At 37.5% G+C, this 25,881-nt stretch overlaps 1 protein-coding gene across 2 annotated transcripts in view; it reads left to right on the top strand.

The window, feature by feature from the left end:
- TTC27 (tetratricopeptide repeat domain 27) overlaps positions 1-25,881 on the top strand; it is a 240,078-nt gene that overhangs the window by 59,531 nt on the left and 154,666 nt on the right. For both annotated transcript variants that reach the window (XM_036752705.1, XM_036752706.1), the window contains exon 9: positions 705-771. In XM_036752705.1, the coding sequence (XP_036608600.1) occupies positions 705-771 (67 nt within the window). The remainder of the gene's footprint in view (positions 1-704; positions 772-25,881) is intronic.

Raw genomic sequence — 25,881 nt, forward strand, 5'->3', positions numbered from 1 at the left:
TTTTTTTCTCTTTTAATCACTTAAACAGGATAGCCATTCCCAGGCATTCTGACTACAAGGTATTACTATTTTAGTTTTGTGTTGGGAATGAACCAAAGATAATTGGAGTGTCTGTGTACTAAGAAGCTTCAAACTTCCTTTTGTTTTTTTAAATAAAGAATTTTGTTCTTAAAGTCTCCTTAACAATAAATGTGTAAATTCATGAGACAAGTCTTCCATAATAGACTCTCAGCTCTGAGGCCCTCTTACATATGCTTGATGTTGTCACAGAGTTGTGCTGAAATTGGAGTCAGTGCCAGGTGTCCTGTAGTTCAAAGCATTCAGTTACTTCAGAGAGAAATAGATCTGTTTTTCTGTATAGATTCATACACACATATCCACACACTTGTATATGTATATATACACACATATGCATATGTATACAAATACATATATCCACATGTGCATATGTGTATATGTATATTTTATATACACACATACACATATATCCACACACATATGTATGTATACATACATATATAATTAAATGCTATTATATTTGTAAAATGCTAAGTCCAGCACCTAGTACATAGTAGGCAGTTAACAATTTCTTGTTTCATCTTCCTCCTTATGTGCACGCATTCCTGTGGCATACTGTTTTTGTGTTTTAATCAAACCAGTTCTGTAAATTAGGATTCTTGAAATCAATATACTTTTTTTTACAGTACGAATTTCCAGAAGACCAACCCAGTGCATAAATTAACTGAAGAGGAATTGTTGGCATTTACATCAGTATGTAATCTTTTCTTCTTTAAAATTTCTTTTCTTGCTTTGTCGATTGTTTTGCCCTTTTCTTGAGGCATTCTCCCATGGTCAGAGGATGTCAGGAATGGAAGTAATGAGAAATAGAAGCAGAGTTGTCATCCAGGCAAATTACAGACCACCCTAAGAGAAGGATAAAATAAATGATGTGTTCCAGGAACAGCTCCCATGCCTGGCCCAGAGGTGTGATGTAGAAGTGATGGGAGACTTCACTCATTTAGTCATTTTCTGGATTCCTTTTTCTGTGCCTACAGTAGAGCAGTTCATAGTTTTTTGGCTTGCCTTAATGATAATTTCATCCTTGAAAAGTTCATGAAAGCAATAAGGAAAACTTTTTAATTTCATTTTCAACAGCAAGGAGCAACTTTGGAGGAAAGTGACCTCTTTAACTTACAGTTTTTAATAAAGAAAGAGAGGAAAGCCAACTGTAGTTTAAAATGCATTCTAGCTTTTGGGATGAAAGATTTCAAGGATTTAGAAAAGAGACTTCATAAACTGATAATTTACAGAGAAGTCAGCCCAGAAAGGCATGAGGAGCAATCAAAAATGAAATTCTGAAGATACAAAGAGAAGTAAGTTGGGTGAGCAAATGCAGTGTTGGCTAAAGGGAGCAATGTAGACTGTACAGAGAACTAATTGACCAAACTTAAATTTTCAAAAAGCACATGTAGAGGATGGCAAGTAAAGGAGAATGAGTGCAAAAGTATGGGATGGACCTATAAGAATCATGTTATGAATACTAGAGCTTTAATGAGCTGAAGTTGGTAAAGGATACTAATTAAAAAAAAAGATTTCTTAGATTTATTTGGGAAAAGGAAGAAAATCAGAGAAAGAAAAGAACTACTCCTTGGGTTGTATGAGAATGATAACCAAAGATGGAAAGAAGCCAGAATTGATTTTTTTCTGATTGGTTCTTTGACAAGAAGAATTTGTGTTCATCATGGAAATGGAAATATGAGATAAGTAGGACAATAGAGAAGATGTAGTTGCCTTTGCTGAGTTTAAGCCACCAAGCCCAGGTAGAATATGTTTATGGATCTGCAGCTTTAAGGGTCCTTATAGGTCATTTACGAGGTGTCCCTAAAGTCTGGACACATAGGAAATCTCATTAACATCTCATTAACCGTTTCACCGAAGGCTCTGTGTTGTTCAGCAACTTCTTTTTTTCTGGAGTATGCTAAAGGAGAAGGTGTACTCAATGAAAATCACAGATACAACACACTTGATTGAACGCATAAAGAGTGAATGTGCTAAAATTGATGGCAATGTGGAGTTATTGCATCGAGTTCACGTGAATCTTGCAAAGCGCATCAACCTTTGCACCACAAGTGATGGAAATCATATTGAAGATGTTATTTGTTAATATTCCAATTAAATAAAATGTTGTTGAAAATTTCATTCATTTCTTGAAAATATTCATTTTTGCCTGTGTGTCCAGACTTTAGGAACACCCTGTAGTACATTCTCCTTATTTTAACAGATGAAGGAACTTAGATGAGGAGAGATGGTGACTTTTTCAGGTTCATATATGTGGTGTGTGTATATATATGTGTGTGTGTGTGTGTATGTGTGTGTGTGTGTGTGTGTATATATATATATATATATATATATATGTATATGTATGCCACGTATATAGTTTAAACCCAGGTCTTCTGATTCAACAGACTGTGACCTTTTCAGTATTCTATAAAATGGAAAGAACTGTTAGATAATTAGGCAGCTAGGTGGTGCACTGGATAGAGTATCAAGTCTGGAGTTGGGAAGACTCATCTTCGTGAGTTCAAATTTGGCCTTAGACACCATCTGTGTGACCCTGGGCAAATCACTTAACCCTGTTTGCCTCAGTTTCCACATCTGTAAAATGAGCTAGAGAAGGAAATGGCAAACCACTCCAGTATCTTAGCCAAGAAAATCCCAAATGGGGTCACAGAGTTGGATAAGACACAACAACAACATTAATCTCTAAGGGGCAGCTAGGTGAGTGATGCAGTGAACAGAGCACTGGGCCTGGAGTCAGGAAGATCTGAGTTCAAATCTGGCTAATTAGCAATTAACCTGAAAAGGATCTGGGAGTTTTAATAGACTATGTGTTCAGTATGACTTAATAGTATAATATGACACCCAGCAAAGCTAACACATTTTTTTGTTGGTACAAGAAAGTTGTGTCAGGCTGAACGTCTTTGAAAGTTATGTGTTGAATTTATTATATACTTAAAAGAGAAGGCATGCTATGTATAATATTCATATTTTCATGTATGGTGCTCTTTCTATTTTTTTTTGTATGTGGAAATGCTAATTTTATTTGTATTTATTAAATACAGAAAAAATTTAAAAAACCCACCTAACTAAAGGACCATGCACAGATCAGTTATTATTACTTAAGATGCAAATTGTCTTATAAAACTATATACAATATTTACAGTGTTCAACTATTTACCTATCTCTACCTACCAATCAATTAAATGACAGTAGTAGGATAATTTTAAAACAATGTCCTACAAATGACAAAATGAATTTTTTAGTATTGAAAAAAATAAACTTCTTTACTAGTTATAATTAAAAAAAAAAGTTTTACTGTCCAGATCTAGGGACATTATAATCCATCTGTCCTCTTCTGGTCAGACCACTTCCAGAAGACTTTACTCTGTTCTAAGTGCCACATTTTGTGAAGAACATTGATAAATTTGAGTATCTCCCTAGTGAGGCAGCCATGGTGGTGATGGGCCTCGAATGACCTTTAAACAAATTGAAATGAGGGGATTAGTTTGGCTTATGTTGACCTAGCTTCCTCAAGATGATTAAGATGCCATTTTATTAGCTCTGAAGTTGTAGAAGTTCTAAGGACAATTCAGGGTTAGCCACTCAGGAGAATGGCAGATAATTAAGAACAAACAAGTGAATTCTGAGCACTGGCCAAGGGAGTATTGTTGGATGGCATTGTTTGGACCACTCATTAATAGAGTTGAAGGAGCATTCTTGGAGTTTGAGAAAGCTAAGAATGAGGGGACCTTGATCAGGTTTGTCTCTCCATTGCAGTTCCTTTGTTTGGTGACTAATACCTCTCTAAATGAGTGACTGTGTAATGACTCAATCATATCTATGAAGTACAACAATTTTGTGAGATATTATTACCTTTATTCTTTAGAAATTGAGTCTTAGAGATATTGAGTGATTTGGAGGAAGTCACACAAGCTTAAAAGTTAAAAAGCCAGTCTTCAACCTAGGTCTTCTCATTCCTGGGGGTGAGAGTTACTTTTTATCAATGGAGTTGAGAATATTCTAGATACCAGGATCAGAAGGAATGGAGTTTTTACAACTCCCTTTGTGATCACCAGTCATGATAATATTTCTGAGGCTGTAGGATCTACTTTTGAGGCAAATTTAATCAATTTTTACTTTATGGTAGATGAGGAACTACAGTAGTCCATTGTATAGTCCACTAAAACTTTGGCAGTAGGAACCAAAGATTCCCCTCTTTGGCTGAGCCTTTAATATTTCAGGTAATGGAGAATTCAAACAGCTCCAGCCCTCTGTAAGGTCCAGCCCAGTTCACCTGTTGTGTGTTGAATTGAATCATACTTAGCTTAGCCCATTCTGACTCATGAGTGGTTATTGATATATACCATCTGTTCCTTTTGGAGGAATTTGACCAAATGCTGCTAAGGGAAAATTCTGGGAGGCAGTGACTAATGCTGGTGAAGGCTCTGGGTGAGGGTTTGCCACATTTGCTGATTGCCCCAGCTGTCTCCCATCTCTATGAGCCTTTGTTGCCACATGGAGACTGGAATGGGGAACAGCAGGAGAGAATGCAGAAAGGAGAGGGGAGCTAGTGGTATACCTCTCTTTTGTTTTCCTATGTGGATTACAGCCTTTTTTTCTTGGTTCATTTCAGATGGTCAGGGGCGCACTTTTACTTCACTTGGGCATGGAGTTTGAAGGTCATCTTATCAGCTTTTAGCCCGCTTGATTAAGGTCCTAATGAGGAGATTGAGGCCTAGAGAGGTCATGTAACTGCTTAGTGGTCAGGTTTTATAACTGCAGTGCCCTGGAAGAGCAAGTCTGTCTCCTCTCATTACTGCCTTTGAGCAGGTGGAAAGTAGTGGAAGTAATAATCGTCATCATCATCACTAACATTTCTATAGAGTTTACTCTATGCCAGGCATTGTACTAAGTGCTTCACAATTATTATCTCATTTGAGCCCCATGACAACCCTGGGAGGCGATGCTATTATTTATCACCCCCATCTTACAGACAAGGAAACTGAGGCAAACAGAGGTTAAGCAACATGCCCAAGGTCACACAGCTAATGTCGCAGGCTGAATTTGAGCTTAGGTCTTCGTGACTCCCAGCACTCTGTCCACTGAGACAGTAGTAGAACAGATGCCCTGAGCTTCGAGGCTACAGGTCCAAAAGATAGTAAAGCAGAGTCATAGATCTCAAAGTCTTGGAACTTTAGGTTCCAGAAATGGAAAACACTGGCAATCGAATGTGAATTATACAATTCTCCTTTCATTCTCTTCTTCCTCTTGTATACTGGATTGGTTGGCATTGAAGCAATTTGGCTCCAGGGTCCAAACTGTCCTGTTTTTGAATCTCACTGATGATGCTTTCCACTGCTCATGGAAGGAGAAATGCAGTGACTTACTCTCTTTAACATTTTCTTTCTTGAAGATACTCTGTAAATTTAAAAGCCCAACTAACCCTGGGTCTCATGTGTGCCTTGACATTTTTTCCAAGATACTTTTAATAGGAAGTTTATTTCAGGATTCTTCTTAGCTCTTCTGTAACATGGTATCTGATTTCATTTATTCTCCTCCCCTCATTCCCCCTGGCTTCAAAGGCAGAGAGCATATCATATTATTAGCACCTCCCTCAAAGGGTTGTTGTGAGGATCAAATGAAATATTCCTAATAAGCAGCACAGTCCTTGGCACATAATGAGTGTCATATAAAGCTTATTCCCGCTCTCCCCTCTTATTCATTTTGGTATGACTCACTATGCCTAGCTGAGTGCTTGCACATTATGGTAGGTGCTCAGTGAACATTTGTTACTTGAATGAATAACTTGCTAATCTTGACTTCTGTCAAATGGTATGCGATACTTGGTTCTTTTAAATTACATTTTATTGATGTCTTTTGTTTTTTACATCACCATAGTTTCCCCCAGTATGTTCCACCTTCCTTTTCCAAGAGGGACATCTTATATAAGAAATAAAAAATTATTAAGACAGAAAATAAAAATAAGAGAAACAGATCAGCACAGTTGAACGGTAAGTTGAAAAAGTCCAAAAATGTGTGCAATTGTTTAATACTTGTGGACCTCCCACCTCTTTGAAGGGGTGGGTTGGGAATGACCTCTCATATCTGTTTTTTCAAGCCATGCTTGTTCTTTGTAATTTTGTTCTTTTTTCAACAGTGTAATCACACTCTTCTTAAGTGGTGGTTTTAGGGAATACTGAAATTCTGGCATAGTGTACTGAGCAGTATTAGTGTTTCAATTCAAAAGTGTCTGAAGTCTTTTCTCAAAGAAATACTTTGCTTTTCTTAGACTGTCATTATGATAGGCAGTCCACCAAATCTTGCAATTACACATTTCAGGAAACAGAATGAGTCATAACAAAAATAACCTATATTGTGCTAGTGGGCCATTTGTGTAATATCAGCTAGATAATTTAAAATTAGCTGTGTTATCTACGTTATTTCCTTATAGATGAGCCAAGTTCAGGGGCATTCAATGGTGTTTTTAATTTCCTTTCATTGTTGAAAATGTGAATAATCTAGTTTATACATACAGGTGTTTAAGTTTTCATTGGCAAAACTTTTGCTTAGGTATGGATTAATACTGGCAGCTTGCCCTTTTTTTTTTTTTTGGCCTTTGCCTGAAATCCCAAGGTCTTTCTGCAGTTGAAGAGATGAAAAAGGGCCCTTTCTGCTGTGAATTCCAAATGTACTTTATGAATAGGGTACATGTTTCATAAAATAATTACATCTTAACACCCATTTCATAAAATTATGGTTGCCCTTTATTTTTCTTTTGGAGAATTTGGGTCAGCTTTCCTTTTTTTTTTTTTTTTTTTAAGTAAAATTTCTTAGTAAATGGAAACACAAAGTAATGGTAATTTTGTATAAGAGATGCCTTTTGTGCTTTAGTAGTTGTTGTTAGCATATGAAGGTGACCAGATGTTTCACATTATGATGTATGTGGAACATAAGCCTTGCATTTTAAAATCTTTTCTGTCCAAACTCTTTTTTCTTTATTTCAGTTCAGCACTTATTTGCTAATTTTTTCATTGGAACATGCGGAAATAGAGAGTCTTCATTCTTCTTTCACAATCAGTCAATCAACAAGCATTTCTGTAGTGTTTACTGTGTGTCAGACACCAAGTTAGGTGATGGGAGTATGAAGACAAAAGTGAATAGTTCCTGCCTTCAAGGAGTTTACCGAGGATGAAGACAGGCTAGGATTCTGAGCCCCAGACCACCAGCCCTCTTTCCTGGCCAGCCTTGTGCTGTCGTTTGGGGAATCATCTCTTAAGGAGATATGACCATAGTGCCTCAACAGCCACAGTGGTTGAAGACTTGAAAAGATTTCTTGCCACCATAATCTTGAAGGGAAGAAAATGAAAGCCAACAACTATTTGGGATTTTTATGCCAAATTTAAGCCAAAGACACAAACATTTTACACGTATAAACTGTGCCTGGTGGCATAGTTCCTAACTTGCAATAATAGATGTAAGGAGATGATTTCATTCTTTGAGTGCTGAAACTAAAAATCTACATACATCATGAGGGATGATGGCAAAGGGGATGAGGGATTTATGGCAAAGCTTAACGCAGATTACCAATATATACCAGGACTTGATTGTCATATGATATTTGCAGTATCTTTATTCAGGAGGTCTCATTTTGTTAGGGATTCATTAAATTTCTTTTTTGTTGTTGTTCAGTTGTTTTCAGTCATGTAAAACACTTTATGACCCTTTTTAGGGTTTTCTTGGCAGAGATACTGGAGCAGTTTGTCATTTCCTTTTCCAGCTCATTTTATAGATGAGAAAAATGAGACAAACAGGGTTCAGTGACTTGCCCAGGGTTACCCAGCTAGTGAGTATTTGAGGCCAGATTAGAACTCAGGAAAATGAGTCTTTCTGAGTCCAGGCCTGGCACTCAATCCATTGTATAACCTAGCTGCCTGAGCTTCATTTTATAAAAGAAACTAATTCCTGACAGTGATAGCTAACACATATAGCCCACTATTTTCCCCATTACACCATGCTACTTTTAAAAATTTTCGTTAGAAGACATAGTTATAGGCATTCTTTAGTAAGAAGCCAAGGGAATATTTCTGTTTACTCTGTGATAGGGCAGAAGGCAAAAAGATGTTGTTGGTCAATCGGGAGAGTAGAGATAGAATGTTAAAATGCCTCTTTAGAGTTAGGAATCATTGGGATAGAGCATTGGGAAGAAGGACATAAATGATAAATGGAAGAAAATTAAATTTTTGAATGTTGAATTATCAATAAGGTAGTAAGGAAGTACTAGAAGGAAAATGAGTAAAAAGAATGAGAAAGTGATTTAGAAAAGCAAAAAACTTTAGAATAGAGATCAACTTTAGACATTTTAAAATGATTAAAAACAGAAGAGAATGGAAGAGCTGAGACTTTAAAAAGGAAGATTCTATGTACTCTGAAAGGGAAAGATAACTTCATCTAAAACTTTGAATCTGCTCCCAAAGCTGTTTTACTGTGCTATAAAATTTGAGCTGCTGCTGTTGCTAGATATGCTGTTTCCTTGGCAGCCCCAGAACCTGTCATATCTCCTCATAGCATCTTTTTAAGACCATCCATTTCCTGAGGTTTTTTATTTATATTTTTATATATTTTGCCTTTTATCCTATCTGCTACCATCTGGAATGTTCATATTGTATGCAAAGTAGAAATCCCCCCTGAACATTTCTGTATTGGGCAGTGTGAAGAAAGTTTGGCAGATCGGGAAAAAATTACATTTGGTATCCTAGATCTAGATCTGAATGACAATATCAGTGGCCCTCCTTTTCTTACAGTTGAGGAAACTGAAGTTAAGTGACTTGCCCAAGGTCAACTGGGTAAATAAATGCACCTTGTCTTCTGACCTCAAAGACTCAGCTTTGGTCCCTGTATCAGTGGCCTCCCTTGGTTTGGAGTTGTTACCTCTCCTTCTGGGCTTGAAGAAAGATTCTTATTTAGTCCCACTTATTTTATAGGTTGTTCAAAGTAGCACCCATTCATTCTTACTAAGTGATTAAGTTAGTGAAATGTCTACTTCAGATGTCCACTAAAACATTATTAATTTGAGTACTGCTAATATGAAATTTGTTATAATTTCATTTAGGAATTTGGCTATTCTTCTTTGCCTTCATTGTATCAAAAGCATCTGTTACTGTCAGGATTGAATTTTAACAAAAGGGTAAACTGAGGAAGATCTCTGTGCAAGATAACATTTTTTAACAGGGGCATGCTACATGTCAATAAATGGGTCCATGGCTTGCCATCATTTATGTCAGAGACTCTGAGCAACAGGGCAGTTTCCCTTATATAGGTTTTGGGGAATAGAGAACCAAGAACAGAACAGGGTAGATGACATTATAGAATTAGGGGCAACATGTTTGGTTCCAGTACTGAGGCACAAGGAACAACATAATCAGTTGGAAGGTTAGTAATGAGGGGTAGCAATGACCCTCCCTTCTGTCTTTTTTTCTCATTGAGACTAAGAAGTGCTTTTTTAATCCAGATGGGAGATAATGGCCCAGACCAGGGGTGGGAAACCTGTGGCCTTCTAGGTCCTTTGGTACAGCCTTTTGACTGAGTCCAGGTTTTACAGAATATTAAGGGGATTTGTTCTACAAAGTTCGGGTTCAGTCAAAGGGCTGTACTTGAGGACGTAAAAGGCCACATTTAGCCAAGAGGCCACAGGTTCCCCACCCCTGGCCCAGACTTTTGGATAGCAAATCAGACATCCTTGAAGGATAGCTTGGTGGAGTAAAGATACCATGCCTAAACTCCCTTGCTTTCTCACACATTCTCCAAGGTTAGCAAAATTCCTTGAGCAGTAGAGCTGGATTTTTAAACTTAACCCATTATAGGACAGCTGAACTCTGAACTACACTCAGAGACACTTAAGCATTACAGGACAAAATCAATTAACTAAATGGGGTCCATAAAAAAAATACAAAATCAATTTTAATTTTCTCATATTGTTGGTGGAGCTGTGAAATTGTACAACCATTCTAGAAAGCAGTTTGGAATTTATGCAAATAAAATGACTAACATATCCATACTTTTGGAACCAGAGACTCCATTACCGGGTTTATATCCCAAAGAAGTCCCTATATGCTCCAGAATATTTATAGTACCACTTTTTGTGATAGCTAAGAATTGGGAACAAAGTAGATGCCCATCAATGGAGTAATGCCTAAACCAATTGTGGTACATCAATATAATGGAATATAGTTATAGCAGAGTGAGACTAACAACAGCTACAACAATAGGAATGGAAGGAACAACACAGCACAAAACCATTATAAAGGTCAAGCAGAACTTGAATGGAGATGGGAAGACACCTCCAACTGTCCCCTTCATGGAGATAGGAGGGCCACAGGTATTACATAGTGCATGTTTTTGGACTTTTCCAATGTATTAATCAGTTGTGCCAATTTTTTTTCTCAAAAAATATTATTTGTCATATGGGATGGTTCTTGGAAAGGGAAATGGGAGACCATGATGATGTAAGAAACAGAAAATATCAGTAACAAAAAAATTAAGCTTTTTTAAAAAACACAATAATATGTAAAAATTATAAAGGTAGAATGCTTAGAAAATTGTGAAGACAAACTATTTTCAGTAATGATTATGAAAATAACAATTGTTTACATAGTACTTTAAGGTTTACAAAACATTTTACATGCAACTACCTCCCAAGGTTGTTGTGAAGATCAAATGAGATAATAATTGTGACTGGCACAGTGACTGGCACATAGTAAATGCCATATAAACGTTAACCATTAGATATTATTGCCATTTTTTAATTACTTGATCTTCACAATAACCCTGGGAGGTAGGTGCTATTATTATCCCTATTTTGCAGATGAGGAAACTGAGGCTAAGAAGGGTCAAATGACTTGCTCAAGGCATATACCTGATTCTTTAGAGTCTAATTGCCATATAAGTAGGGACCACATGGTATAGTAGGATAAGCATTAGGTTTGTCAGCTTACCTCCTATGGCCTTTGCCAATGCTCTGACGCTCCTAAGTTTCAGGAAATATGCTGATATGTATTGGTAAAGGAAGATATTCATTGGGAGCTCCTAACAGATGAAATCACAGGTCAGACAAAAACAGGAACAAAAATGTACTGGGCTCTAAATCAGGAAAACTGATTTAAATCTTGTCCGTAATGCTAAGTATCTCTGTGATCATAGGATGTTACCTTAGAGACCATGGAGTACAAACTTTTAATCTTGTAAATGAGGAAACTAAATCACAGAGAAGTTAAGTGAGTTGCCTAAGACTGTGTGTTTACCTTTTCAGGATTTGAACCCAGTTCTTCATAATTGCAAGTTCAGTGTCTTATCCATTGCACCATGTTGCTTCTCAAACACGAATCAGTTAAGCTTTTCCAGCCTCAGTTTCCTCATGTTAAATCAGACATAATTACATAGGGTGCCAGATCAAGTGGGGAAGATTCAAGGAGAGTTCAAGGGGGCTCTCACAGTTTAAACCCCATCATTCTCCCCTCAAACAGATGGGACCCAAATTCCTTTTGGGTAAGGGGTGAAGGTCTCAGCTTCTGAAACTTCTTCCTGCTGTCAAGGGGTGTAGAGCTGTCCCTGCCTTGATGGGTCCAGTTCAGAGGGTACATAGTCTGAGCAATCCTCTGGAAGTTGATGGCGTGGAGCCTGGAGGAGACAAACCTGGCAAGGAGGTTAAGCAAACAAGGACCAAAGAGGCACAAAAGGAATATAGAGAAAGGACAATCTCCCTGGCATAAATGACAATTTCCCTGGAGGGAATTAAAGATGACTATGGCAAGGCCAAAACATAGAAGGAAAAGGATATGTTTGATAGGGCAGTTTTTTTCTGTCAGATACCCCTTTTCTTTCCAAATTGTTCCATGGGCATGTAAAACGTGGAAAGCATATTTTGAGTATGACTTCTTTTCTTGTCAGGGTAGAAATGAGACCTTTGAAGACTTTAGCATTTGTCAATCATCCTTTGACCTATGGTCAAATTTCCAAAAGAAACACAAATTCACATTTATTTTTTTTTTGTCCCTAATCATGATAGACTCTGGTAGATATCATTGTGTCATTGAACATTTATCAGAATTAGTGAAAATCAGCTCGCTGTTTCCATCTTTGTCCAAGTAGCTAGGTCATTGATTTGCCTCATTGGTCTTATTGTATTGGAAAGAACAATAGACTTAGAGTCAGAAAATCTGAGTTAAGGGCTCACTCTTCCACTCACTAGCTGTGTATCCTTGGTCAAATAACTTGCCTTATCCAAGATTCATATGAAGAATCAGAGCATTAGGCTAGATGACCTAAGGTCCCTTCATTATCTAATTATCTTTGAGTCTGAATTTTTGACTTCCCTTTTTACTATTTGTGATCCTGTGATGTTCAATATATTGTTCAGGCTAGCCATCTCTTATCAGTTATCTTTTCTGCATGGCTAGCCTAATAGCCTTTCTGTTCTTCCTCAGTCTCTCATCCTTCTCACATTGACCTCACCTGTTGTACTTATTGCATGCTGTAGGATTATATTAATTTGTGTACCTGACTCATCTCTCAGTAACTTCTAACTGCTTCAAGGATAAAGTGCGTGACATTTGAAATTTTTGTATCTTTAGTACTCAAATACACTCTGTGTTATTGATACTTAATACTTGTTGAATGATTACATCATAGACTATCTCCAGTACATTTGGGACTCTTAATCACCTAAGGAAGTCTTCTTTTGTGAAGTAAGCTCAAAAAACATTTTATGTCATTCTTTCCTTTTGTATGACTTGGCAGCTGAAACTATGTTCTTTGAACTTTTTTTTTGGACCAGCATCATGATCATTGTAGGCAGCTCTGCAAAGTTAAATGGTTTCTGTTCCAGTTCCTATCCATGGCTCCTTGTTGTTCAATGTTTTATGAATGAGGAAGAATAACCTAAGATAGAATGATGTCCAACAGAGTTTGTCATGATGAGAGACAATAGATACAAATAGGAATTTGATGATCTTTTGGAAACTTGAACATAGGTCAAAAAATGATTTACACGTGCTAAAGAAGAACAGATCTCACCAGAATCTTGCCATCTATCAGCAAGACAGTTACAAATAATATCCCTTATTTATTTTTGTAAAGTACCTTGTATGTGTGGATTTGCGCAAATTTGGTAGAATTACATACTAAGGAAAAAATTTATACTTGTAAAACAAGTTTGTTTGATTTTAATTTTTTTAAACCTTAAGGGGGAGAAAAGATCAGCACATTTTTCTGTTATTTATTTTAAAAGGTTTAAAAAGGCATAAATTATTTTTGTACTTATCTTTTGCTTTGTTATGTTTTTTTCGGTTAGTGGATATTAGTCTTTCAGGGGCACATGATTCCATTGGCTTTGAGGATGAAACATATCAATTTTTGTCATATTTGTTCATTAAATATCCTCCTGGAAATGTGAAAACTGTTATTTTGGAGATTAGTATAGCGCCTAAAACATATCCTATCTCATTAGTGGATTAGGTAAGTGATATTAATGGGTTAGGGCCTCTGATCTGGTTAGACTTGTTATCTGGTTTATTTATCAAATGCTGTTTTTTAATAGAACTTTGAAAAGTTAAAATAATTAACTTAAAAGAGCTTCAGGCTCCTCGGGGGGCAGAGCCAAGATGGCAGCTGGAAAGCAGGGACTTGCTTAAGCTCTCCCCCAGGTCCCTCCAAGCACCTGTAAAAAATGGCTCTGAACAAATTCTAGAGCTGCAGAACCCACAAAATAGCAGAAGGAAGCAGAGCTCCAGCCCAGGACAGCCTGGATGGTTGCTGGGAAGGGTCTATCGCACGGAGCTGGGAGTGGAGCAGAGCAGAGCCCAGTGTGGACCACTCCAGGACCAACCAGACTGGGAGCTAGGCAGAACAGGTGGTAGGGCCCTGAATCAGTGAGCTGTGGCAGTTACCAGACTTCTCAGCCCACAAATGCCAAAGACAGCAGAGAAGGTTAGTGGAAAAACTTCTGGGACCGAGTGAAAGGAGTTCCCATTGGCCACCGCCCCAGGGGCGCCAAAGGGGTGCAGCTCTGGGGCTGCTTCCAAAGCTCCAGCTGCAGTTGCTTCCAGCCCCAGGCCCACTCTATGGGAGGAATTAGGCAGTGGATCAGAGAAGGAGTGCAGAGCCTGCCTAGATCTGGGTTGAGGTCTGGGTTGGAGGTTCTTGGGGGAGGAGGAGTGCTGGTGTGGCAGAACTTGCTGTGTAGAAGTAGCTCTGAAAACAGTAGCAAAGCCCTTAAAGCCTGGGACAAAGTACTCTCTACTCTACAAGCAGTCATATGCTGACAAAAAGCTGAAGGGTCAAGTAGTTGTCTGGGAACATGAACAGGCAGCAAAAACACTCTCAGATTCAGACTCAGACTTTGGAACCTTTTTTTGGTGACAAGATCAAAACATACAGCCAGAAGTCAACAGAGTCCAAGAGCCTACATCAAAAGCCTCCAAGAAAAATATGAATTGGTCTCAGGGCATGGAAGAGCTCAGAAAGGATTTGGAAAAGCAAGTAAGAGAAATAGAGGAAAAATTGGGAAGAGAAATGAGAGTGATGAGAGAAAACCATGCAAAACAAGTCAATGATTTGCTAAAGGAGACCCAAAAAAATACTGAAGAAAATAAAAAATAGACTAACTCAAATGGCAAAAGAGCTCCAAAAAGCCAATGAGGAGAAGAATGCCTTGAAAGGCAGAATTAGCCAAATGGAAAAGGAAGTCCAAAAGACCACTGAAGAAAATACTACCCTAAAAATTAGATTGGATCAAGTGGAAGCTAGTGACTTTATGAGAAATCAAGATATTATAAAACAGAACTAAGGAATGAAAAAATGAAAGACAATGTGAAATATCTCACTGAAAAACCACTGACCTGGAAAATAGATCCAGGAGAGATAATTTAAAAATTATTGGACTACCTGAAAGCCGTGTTCATAAAAAGAGCCTGGACATCATCTTTCTAGAAATTATCAAAGAGAACTGCCCTGATGTTCTAGAGCCAGAGGGTAAAACCAAAATTGAAAGAATCCACCAATGGCCTCCTGAAAAAGATCCCTAAAAGAAAACTCCTAGGAATGTTGTCACCAAATTCCAGAGCTCCCAGATCAAGGAGAAAATATTGCAAGCAGCCAGAAAGAAACAATTTGAGTATTGTGGAGACATAATCAGGATAATACAAGATCTAGCAGCTTCTACATTAAGGGATCAAAGGGCTTGGAATATGATATTCCGGAGGTCAATGAAGCTATAATTAAAACCTAGAATCACCTACCCAGCAAAAGTGAGTATCATGCTCCAAGGCAAAATATGGATTTTCAACAAAATGAAGGACTTTCAAGCTTTCTCAGTGAAAAGACCAAAGCTGAATAGAAAATTTGACTTTCAAACACCAGAATCAAGAAAAGCATGAAAAGGTAAACAAGAAAGAGAAATCATAAGGGACTTACTAAAGTTGAGCTGTTTTGTTTACATTTCTACATGGAAAGATGATGTGTGTAATTCATGAGACCTTTCTCAGTATTAGGGTAGCTGAAGGGAATATATGTATGCACACACACGCACACACACACAGGGCGCAGGGTGAGTTGAATATGAAGGGATGATATCTAAAAAAATCAAATTGAGGGATGAGAGAGGAATATATTGAGAGAGGGAGAAAGGGAGAGATAGAATGGGGTAAATTATCTCACATGAAAGTGGCAAGAAAAAGCAGTTCTATAGGAAGGGAAGAGGGGGCAGGTGAGGGGGAATGAATGAATCTTGCTCTCATCGGATTCGAACTGAGGAGGGAATAACATACACACTCAATTGGGTATCTTACCCCACATGAAAGTAGGGGGAAGGGAATAAAAAAGGGGGGACGATAGAAGGGAGGGCAGATAGGGGGAAGTATTCAGAAGCAAACACTTTTGAAAAGGGGCAGGGTGAAGGGAGAAAATTGAATAAAGGGGGACATGATAGGATGGAGGGAAATATAGTTAGTCTCTCACAACATGACTATTTGTGGGAGTGTTCTGCATAATGATACATGCGTGGCCTATGTTGAATTGTTTGCCTTCTTAGGGGGAGTAAGTGGGGAGGGAAGAGAGGAGAGAATTTGGAACTCAAAGTTCTAAAAGCAGATGCTCAAAAAAAACCTGTTTTTGCATGCAACTGGGAAATAAGATACATAGGCAATGGGGCATAGAAATCTATCTTGCCCTACAAGAAAGTAAGGGAAAAGGGATGGGAGGCAAGGGGGAGTGGGGTGACAGAAGGGAGGGCTGACTGGGGAATGGGGCAATCAGTATATATGCCATCTTGGAGTGGGGGGGAGTGTAGAAATAGGGAGAAAATTTGTAGTTCAACATCTTGTGGAAATCAATGCTGAAAACTAAAAAATATTAAATAATAAAGTATGGAATTAAAAAAAAACCCCAAAACCCAAAAAAACAAAAACAAAAAAAGAGCTTCAGCAATAGATGGTCCATTTTGTTTGCTGACTGACGGAGTTTTCTTTTTTGAATCAATACTTCATGGGGAATGCAGGCTAAGAGGAGGGGACTATGCATAAAAAATATTCTTTTATGTGCCTTTTCTACTGAGCAGAAATTGGCCTTATTTTAAAAATATCAGATGCTCATGTGTGTACAAAATAAATGCACATAGTATTTTGTCTGGAATTGTTCACCAAATCTCAGAAGGCTGGAATGAGGGAAACCCCTTGCAGTTTAAAAAAGATAGTTTTTAGGGGCAAAATAAGAAGTCTAGTACTGCTTTGTACATTGGGTAGTAAACATATGGAACTTAAAGAGGAGGCTGAAAATAAAAATAGCTTCAAGAATGGTTTAGAAGTATTGATTGAAAAATAGATTAATCGTAGATAACTATAGCAATTTAGCTATATTTGAGATATATCCTATTCTTTAGAAGTTGGTGTCAGGGACTGATGATATGTGAGTGACCTGGTATGGAATTTCTAATTTTCCTATGCTCTAATTTGTTTAAATTATCACATTAGTTCATCAGATTGCACTTTCAAGTTACTATTGTCACACTTTATCTTCACATACTTTAGAGGTTAGCATGTTTCTTTTTTAAAAGTTATACTGATATCTTTTGTTTTTGCACCAATCTTATTTTTCCCATACTCCCATTGAATCTTGCCTTCCACCAAAAAAAAACTTGTTAAGCAGAACCATCTGATTAGGAAACCAAGTCTGCAACCTTTAGTCCTCCATTTTTCTAACCAATGTATTTCATTAATTGGTAGGTTTTGAACCCTTTTTTTCAGGGTGTCATATCAGGGACTCAGGAAGAGGAAGGCATGATAAGCTTGCTTGTGAAATGATAGTAGAGGCAACTATAAATGAGGTTTATAAGAAAAAAATCTTATAGGCTAAGCAGTAATGCCTAATATTTAAGTATAACTCTTTTAACTGTTAGGACAGATGAAAGAAGCTTGATATTGGTGGCACAGAAGATGATTGCAGAGAAGTGACTAGTATGGGACATGGCCAGGAGGAATAAAAATCAAATTGGTCTTTTAAAAAAGATTGCTTTTTGTATATTTTTGCCGTTCTGTTTTTCTCATTATTATTCTGTAGAACAACTGGGCCTTACTTGAAATCCTAAGTTTTCAGTAATATTTTAACTTCATTTTTACCTCCTTACTAAATTTCATTTTTCTTAAGATACCTGCTTTTCTTTTCTTTCTATCCTTATTTGATCTTTGCTAAACACTTTGGACAAATAATGATTTCCAAGTTTTGGTTTATTTTGCTAATATGATTTCATTGTACTTTGAGTCTTTTACTTGACGTATTTAAGCTGCCACCTCTCATCGATAGGTGGTTAATATTTTCCCATTTGAATGGGAGAGTTTTTTTTTTTTAAACTCAATTTGAGTTTTGGCCATAGAAAATGATTACTCTACTGTGAGGTGTGCTATAAAAATCTTCTAGTGTCATGGGATCAAATCTAAACCCTACATCTTTAAGTGGAGATGATTACATTGTTGCCAAGCTGGCAGTGGTAGAGTAAATGGGCATACATCTTTGGAAAACTAAGAGTAAATGGTACTTTTGGGAGAAGTCATAATTGCCGTTTTATTACTAGTGAAAATGGAAGCCATTGCCTGGTGTGATTGTTAATCAAATGGCTCCATTAAAAAAAATAATTTTTCCTTTTTCTTTGGGGTTTTACTGTGGATCAAGACACTATGTAATAAAATCTCAGAATTTAAAATTGGCTTTAGAATTTTAAAATTGCTAAGGTTGTTTTCTGGAATGAATGAATGAAAAGCATTTGTTATGTACTCATGTGTCAAGAAATGTGCCAGGGATTGGGAATACAAACAGGAAACCTGAGACAGCCCCTTCCCTTCAAAATGATTACATTCTAATAAAGGAAGGCAAGGTGGTGGCCAGGAGAGGGGTACATTGGTTCTGCAAGTTACAGGGATGGAGATTGGAGTCACTGGGGGATGGATTTATACACCCATTCCAGGAGCAGTGTCAGAACTGATTTCATCATGATTTTGGAATTGGAGGTAGGGAAATGTAGCAGTAAGGTGACTGGGACAAAGATCGTTAGGAAGTAAGGAGTGAACAGAATTGTTGGTGAGATCTCTCTGAAATGAGAGACTTGGTGAAGTAATCACCAATCAGGACAAGTATGGCCTCACTGTAGAAATTCTGGAGATGAAGAGATGAAAATTTCTTGGATGTGGTCAGCCTTCTCCAAACCCTGCACTGTGTCCATCCTCCTCATCTCTCTCCTACTAGAACTTGGACTCTGCCCCTGGGACCTTGTGGTCTTATAGATGAAAAGAACCTTCCTTCTTTCTTCCCTCCCCCCTTTCCTTCCCTTTCTTTTCCCTCCACTACTTCGTCATCTGAACAGATAAATATGTCCATATGTATTTGAAAAGGGATAGAACACTAACCAGTAGGGAAAACTAGGATCAAGAAAAGTTTCCTATACGAGAGTGTGCATCCTCTGAGCCTTGAAGAAAGCTAAGGGTTTTAAGAGGTAGAAATGTCTTAGAATATAGAGTGATGTCAGAAGTGGATGGCTTGGGGATGCTTAGTTAGAAAGGGTACTGAATTTGGAGTCAGAGGGCCTACCTTCAGTTCTTAGCTCTAGCACTTACCACCTATGTGAATAGAGTAGATCCCCTTCCCTGTTTGGATCTCATTTTCATCTTTTGTAAAATGAAGTGGATGGACTGTTTTACATGTAAGGTCCCTTCCAGCTCTCAAGTCCCGAATGCTCTGGCCTATTGAATAACATAACTGTAGGGAAATTGTTAGGACTAGACTGTATCCCTTTGAGTTTTGAGAAATTTCAAAGGTGAATTTGTGAAATGCACTGTAATACAAGACTTGTCCATAGCTCTGCTTGAATACTGGCATATTGCTAATGAAACTTACTATCAAGAGCTAGGTTCTCAGGGGACCAAATATTTAACTAGATGTCTACTGCAGGGGAAAGACAGAATGACTATGGACTTGTGTTAGGGGAAATCATGCCTGAGCATCCTGTTAGCATTCTTTGGGTAGTGCAGGTGATGTATATAGACGATTAACAACAACAAGAAGCATTTATATAGTGTTACAAGATTTGAAATACACTTCACAACTATTATCTCATTTTATCATCACAACAAGCCTAAGAGGTAGGTGTTATTATTATCCCCATTTTACAAATGAGGAAACTGAAGTAGATAGAGATTAAGTGATGTCACCAGTCATGTAGCTACTATCTGGAGCACTACTTGAAATAAGACTGACTCCTGACTCCAGGTTCTATACTTGTTGCCTCTTATATATCTATATATAAGATGATTGATTGTCTATAGATAAGGGGGAACCAGTGAGGCTGTATTTTAGACTTTTTAAAAGCCTTTGCCAGAGCTCAATTTAATAAACATTTGGACTATTGTAAAAAGTGAGTGATATAGAGAGAACTGACGGGTTCTTGGGAAAATGAGTAGGAAATTTTGAGATGGAAAAGAGTGAACTTTTGATCCCTTAATGATTAATATTAGATTCAGATTACTTAATATCTTGTAGATGGTTTGAAAGTGGGAGTAGAGAGCAAAGTTATGAAGTTTATAAATGACACTGTGCATTTAACATTCTTTATTATTTAGCAGCTACAGTAGCTAAAGTAGCTACAGAGCTACAACTCTTCCTGTGATTTAATTCAGATGGGGAAATCCCAATGAGAAAACTTCTTCCAGCAATATGGATGGGTACCTTCTTTACAACTTATAGAGGTTGACTAGGACGATGAGAAGTTAAGCATATTAAAAGATCACAAAGCTAGTATGTATCAGAGACAGAATCGAACTCAGGTCTTTCTAACTTCTAGGCTAGATTCTTGTCCATTACTTCATGCTGCCTCTCATAGCCAAAATAACGTGTCAAATTGTTAACATCAAGGGGCAGCTAGGTGGCGCAGTGAGTAGAGCACAGGCCCTGGAGTCAGGAGGACCTGAGTTCAAATTCAGCCTCAGACACTTGACACATTTACTAGCTGTGTGACCTTGGGCAAGTCACTTAACCCCAATTGCCCTGCCCCTCCAAAGAAAGCCCCTCCAAAGAGTAAGAAAAATGTTAACATCATCATGAGCAATGTTAGAAATAAAAGAGAAACTCTTAACTTTGTACAAAAACAAGTGGAGCTACATTTGAATACTTGACATCATTTTGCATACCCCAAGATAGGAATAACAAATGATCAAGGGAGTTTGAGGAGGCAGGGATGGATGTTGAGATAGTCATAAGAGAGTGGATTAGGGTTGATATCCTCATGCACTAAAGCTCTTGATGCAGCTGAGTTGACCATAGATTTCACCCAGTCCTGTGCGTCAGGTATTTGAAGGGGAAGCAGAGCAAGGATCCAACATCTTGTCATATGATAGGATTCCTCAGCAATCTTCGAATTTCCCAAAGGGTGGCCTAGGAGAATTTCACTGTTGTCTTGATAGATTCCTAAATTACTAGAGTTGGAGGGGAACTTGATATCTACAGCAGGAAATAGAGTATTGCTCTGTATCCATTCATTTGTTCATTCATTCAACATATATTTATTAATGCTGTGAACTAGGCACAATTACAGGTACTGGTGATAAAAATACAAAAAAGAAAACAATCTTTTTTTTTTCTTTTTTTCTTTTTTTTTTTGATGGGGGAAGGCAGGTCACACAGCTAGTAAGTTTGTCAAGTGTCTGAGGCCGGATTTGAACTCAGGTCCTCCTGACTCCAGGGCTGGTGCTCTACTCACTGTGCCACCTAGCTGCCCTAAGAAAACAATCCTTATGTTTAAGGAACTTATATTCTTTAAGGGGGAAACATGTCACAGATAAGTATACACAAAACATATGCAAAATAGATTCAAAATAATTGGGGGAGGGTCAGGAAGGGAGAAGTTAGCAACTGGGGGGATCAGGAGAAGCTTCATGGAAGAAGCCCTTGAGCAGAGCTTTGTAGTAGACTAAGGATTCTAAGAGGTGAGCACGAGGGGAATGACGTTTCAGGCACAGGAGCAGCTTTGCAAAAACACAAAATGTGGAAGATTGAAGGTGTTGTGAGAGGAACAGGAAGTTGACCATTTTGGCAGGTTAGAAGAGTCATCAATAAGCCTGGAAGTCAGGTGAAGAGAAACTGAAGGACTTTAAATGTCTACCAGAGGATTATGCATTTTATCCTAGGAACAGAAGGAAACCACTGGAACATCTTTACAAGGGGAGTGATATGGACCCAACTATGTTTTCAGAATGTCACTTTAGTAGTTGTGTGGAGTTTGGATTTGAGTGGGGAGAGATTTGAGGGAAAGAGAGCAATTAGGAGTTTATGGCAATAGTTCAGGTGAGAGGTGATGAGAACCTGAAAAAGGTTGGTGGGAATGGAAAAAAGTTAAACATTTGCCTGATTAGTTTTAAACTATTCAATAATTTGATGCCTTCTTGAATAAGTTGCCTTACGCCAGATATGTATACCTAATTTTATTAGCTCCATTTTATTCTCGAGGGATAGATTATTGCCTGGTAGTATTATGAGGAGCTATTTGATTTCTCCTGGAGGACTTGGCTGCAAGGCAGGGGTTTTCATTCAGCTGTAGGGTTCTCCTTCCTTGGCTATATTTAGCTCAAGTCTTTTTTTACTAATGCCATATTTTGAATTAGGCTTGGCTTTTTTTTTTTTGTAACTGGAGTGATGTCATCAACCCTAGAAGTTTACCACAAAATTGTTTACCACAAAACAATGTTCTCTCTAATTGGAGGGGAAAGAGTACATTCACAGCAATAGAACGAAACTTTTCATAGATTCCTTTCTATTTTTTCCTAATCTCTTTAGTCAGAATGAGGGAGATTTGGTTGCAATATGTCAGGAGAATTGAGTTCATAGGGATTTGCACATCCCTGTAGACTAATATACTGTTTAGAGTTACAGACAGTCAATATCTGGAAACTTTTTAATGTAAAAAAAAATGAAGTTGGTGAGTATTCTTGATAGAAGTGAGGAAGAAATGGAAAGATAAGAGAAACCAAATTCAAATGGATTATCTGTTGTCTGTTTCCAATAATTGCCTTTTGAATACAGAATTAAAATAATTAATTAGAAAAATTTTATTATCATTTAACATTATAGGTTGCTTCATTTGAATCTAAAGTTGATAGTGGAAATTAGAAATATAGTTTATATTTCTGATTAGCATTTATATTTCAGTGGAGAAATTACCAAGCTAGACTAGACAAAGTGCATCTCTAAAAGTCTGTTTCTAACTAGACAGTCCCTTGGTATAGATTGATCAGGATGTCTTGGCTTTGATTTCAAGTTTGAAATTAAGAGATGTGTTTCTAATTGTACTGGGAAGAACTTTCAGCCCAGCTCTGCTTATGATCAAGTAACACCTGTTTGAGAGGAATGTTACTTAACTACCAGGATTAGTTCTGTGTGTGGAAATACATAACTTTAGTTTCTGGAAAAGGCATTCTGATTGTGCAGCTTTAAATCAACTAAGAAATATAGAGTAGCAGATTAATAATGAGGTATTTGTTGGAGGTTCTTCCACTAAATTTGAATAACTTTGTTGTGAAAGTTTGTGTTCCTTGAGTTACACATGTATATGTACACATGCATATTGTACAGATTCTATGTCATATTAAAAAGGTTATAGGAAATAATTTTGTTCAAGTTTGGTGAGGAGATTCAGTTCAGGTACAGAATGTTACTATTTTAAAGAATTTCTCCAGTAGAATATAAATTCTTTGAGAGAATGGGTGGTTTCATTTTTGTCCTTGTATCTGTGGTGCTCAACATGTAGAAGTTACTTTGTTAATGATTGCTTGTTATAGGATTGCACACTGAAAAGAAAGCAGATAATATATAGTGATAAAACAAGACCAACATTAAGAACTTTTTGGTAGAAACTGGTCTTGAGAAATTTGAAGAGAATACCCAATAGGACCACAAGGTTTTAATTTTCAACTTGGTCAAGACCTTTCTGGTCCTTCATAGGTTTTGGCATATAGCCTTCACAGAAAAGGTCTTTAATAAAATCCAAAATTCATTCATGTTTAAAACACAGTGAATTGGAATATTTTTCCTCGTTACTTAAAAGTATACACTGAAAACCAGAGTCAGAATAATATAGAGAAATATTAGAAGTATCCTTACAAAAAACAGGCACAAAACAAGGTGCCCACTTTCATCACTTCTTTATAAGAGTATTGGAGAAAGAAATGCCGTCAGCCACAGTGGAGTAAAAAAAGGTATTAATTACTAGGTTTAACATTAGAATACCATTGCCTCCACCTTATAATATGTCCTTCAAAAAGTCAAAATATAGAATGATTCCCTATAACAGGCAGTATTTTTCAGATGCCTGCCATATCATGTATATTTAATAAATGTATGTCATGTGATGTGAGGTGAATAGAATGTTCTTATTTGCTTGTGACATTGAAATTATGGTGTTTGATCATGTCATCAATTAATTTTGCAAATTTGTATTCATTGCTTACTGCGTAAAAATGACTTCTAGTTCTTTTACCCAAAAGACAATACAGGGGCACCTGATGGGCATCAGTAGCCTGCAATGTATTATCAATTGATGAAGAAATGTCATTAGAAGTTGGCGTATGAGAATGAATTAGAAAAGAAGTTGGACTGGTCATATAACAAGAGTGAGAGGGCTTATAGATGGACAGACAGCTTTAGAGTTTTACTAGTATCATAGAGAACATTAAGAATATTAATAGAATATTGAGAAGCTATAGCATGTGCAGTGGCCACACCCAGGTAAAACCATCTTGTCAGATGGGCCATACCCATTCGGTCGAGGGTAACTGACAGGCCTCAAACCCATTGGGACATTTGGGGAGTGTCTACCCCAAGCATGTGAAGACTTCCCCAGGTGGAATAGGTGGATGACAGCAAGTTATTCTGATGGCCTTGAAGGCAGCTGAAGCAGGTGCTGTGGCACGCTTAGAATTTGGTCAGATATTGAAGACACCAAGGTCATATGCTGCATCCTGGGCCATTGCCAGTCATCTTGACTTTTGTCTTACCACTGGACTTTGATGACTCTGGAAGAGAGAACGACGCTGATGACTTTCTGCAATTCAGTCTCACTTAAATCCGATTCATGTGCAAGTTAAGACATCATTCTGTGATGTCATTGATCTTTGAAAACAAAGGACAAACAACAAAAATAACAACATATGGCTTTTAACTCTATAATAAAGTTGATGGAGAGAGTGATGATTTGTGATGATTGTTGGCCTGGCACTGGCAAAACTTCTGGTATAGTCCATTTGTGCTGAACCTATCTATTTCAAATCATCTTAGTAACACTTGTGAATGCCAAAAAAGCAAGGCATATTTATTCTGTGATATTTTATCACAGAATAATGTTAGATTTCCATTTTTTCTCTTGGGTTCTTTCAAATGTGTTAATCAGTATAATGTTTTTGAAGTGAAACTTTATTTTTGCATAATTTTTCATTGTGTGATCATCCTATACAGCCTATATGCTTTTGCAAAATGGCTTGTGACTTAGTGATTGTAGCATTATCACATTTACTTTAACACATTTGCTCAAATTGTTGCTTTGTGTTTAGATATAATTTCACCCTTTGTGTTTAGAGGAGGGATTTAGGGTTTGGAGTTCTTTCGGTCATCTTTAATTTTTAGCAGTTCAACTTTCAATCTCCAAATTCTCTTGATTCTATCTCAAGACAAGTTAAGTTAAGTCACTACTCTGATGTAGACTTTCATCACCTCATGCCCAGGAAACACAAGACTCTCCCCTTTCTGTCAAAGTGATCTTCCTAAAGCTCAGGTCTGAACTTCCAGTTTCTTTTTTTTGGGGGGGGGGGCGGTGGGTTAACAATCTCAGTTTAATCAAACATACATATATCATTCACTGAGTTCAAGGGGAAAAGATCAGCCTCCAAACTTCAAGGCAAATACAAACAGAAATTACAAATATCAGTAGACAGACCTGGTCTGATTCAAATGACAATTCGTAGTTTCCAGAGAAGCACCAACCTCTATCTGGGTTACAAAGCTGGGGGAGGGAGCTGGGGGGCTGGTTCAACAGCTTGCCCAGAGTCTCATCACTCACATTCTTTCAATGAGTGTACCCTCCGAACTTTCACTTTCTTTATTCATGAGCTACAGTGGATCCCTATTACTTCCAGGATCATATATAAAATCCTCTGTTTAGCTTTTAAAGCCCTCCATAACCTGTCCCCTTCCTACCTTTCCAGTCTTTTTATACCTTAATCTCCTCCCTGTACTCTAAGGTCT

Source organism: Trichosurus vulpecula, chromosome 3 (assembly GCF_011100635.1).
Source record: "Trichosurus vulpecula isolate mTriVul1 chromosome 3, mTriVul1.pri, whole genome shotgun sequence".
NCBI classification, from domain to species: domain Eukaryota; kingdom Metazoa; phylum Chordata; class Mammalia; order Diprotodontia; family Phalangeridae; genus Trichosurus; species Trichosurus vulpecula.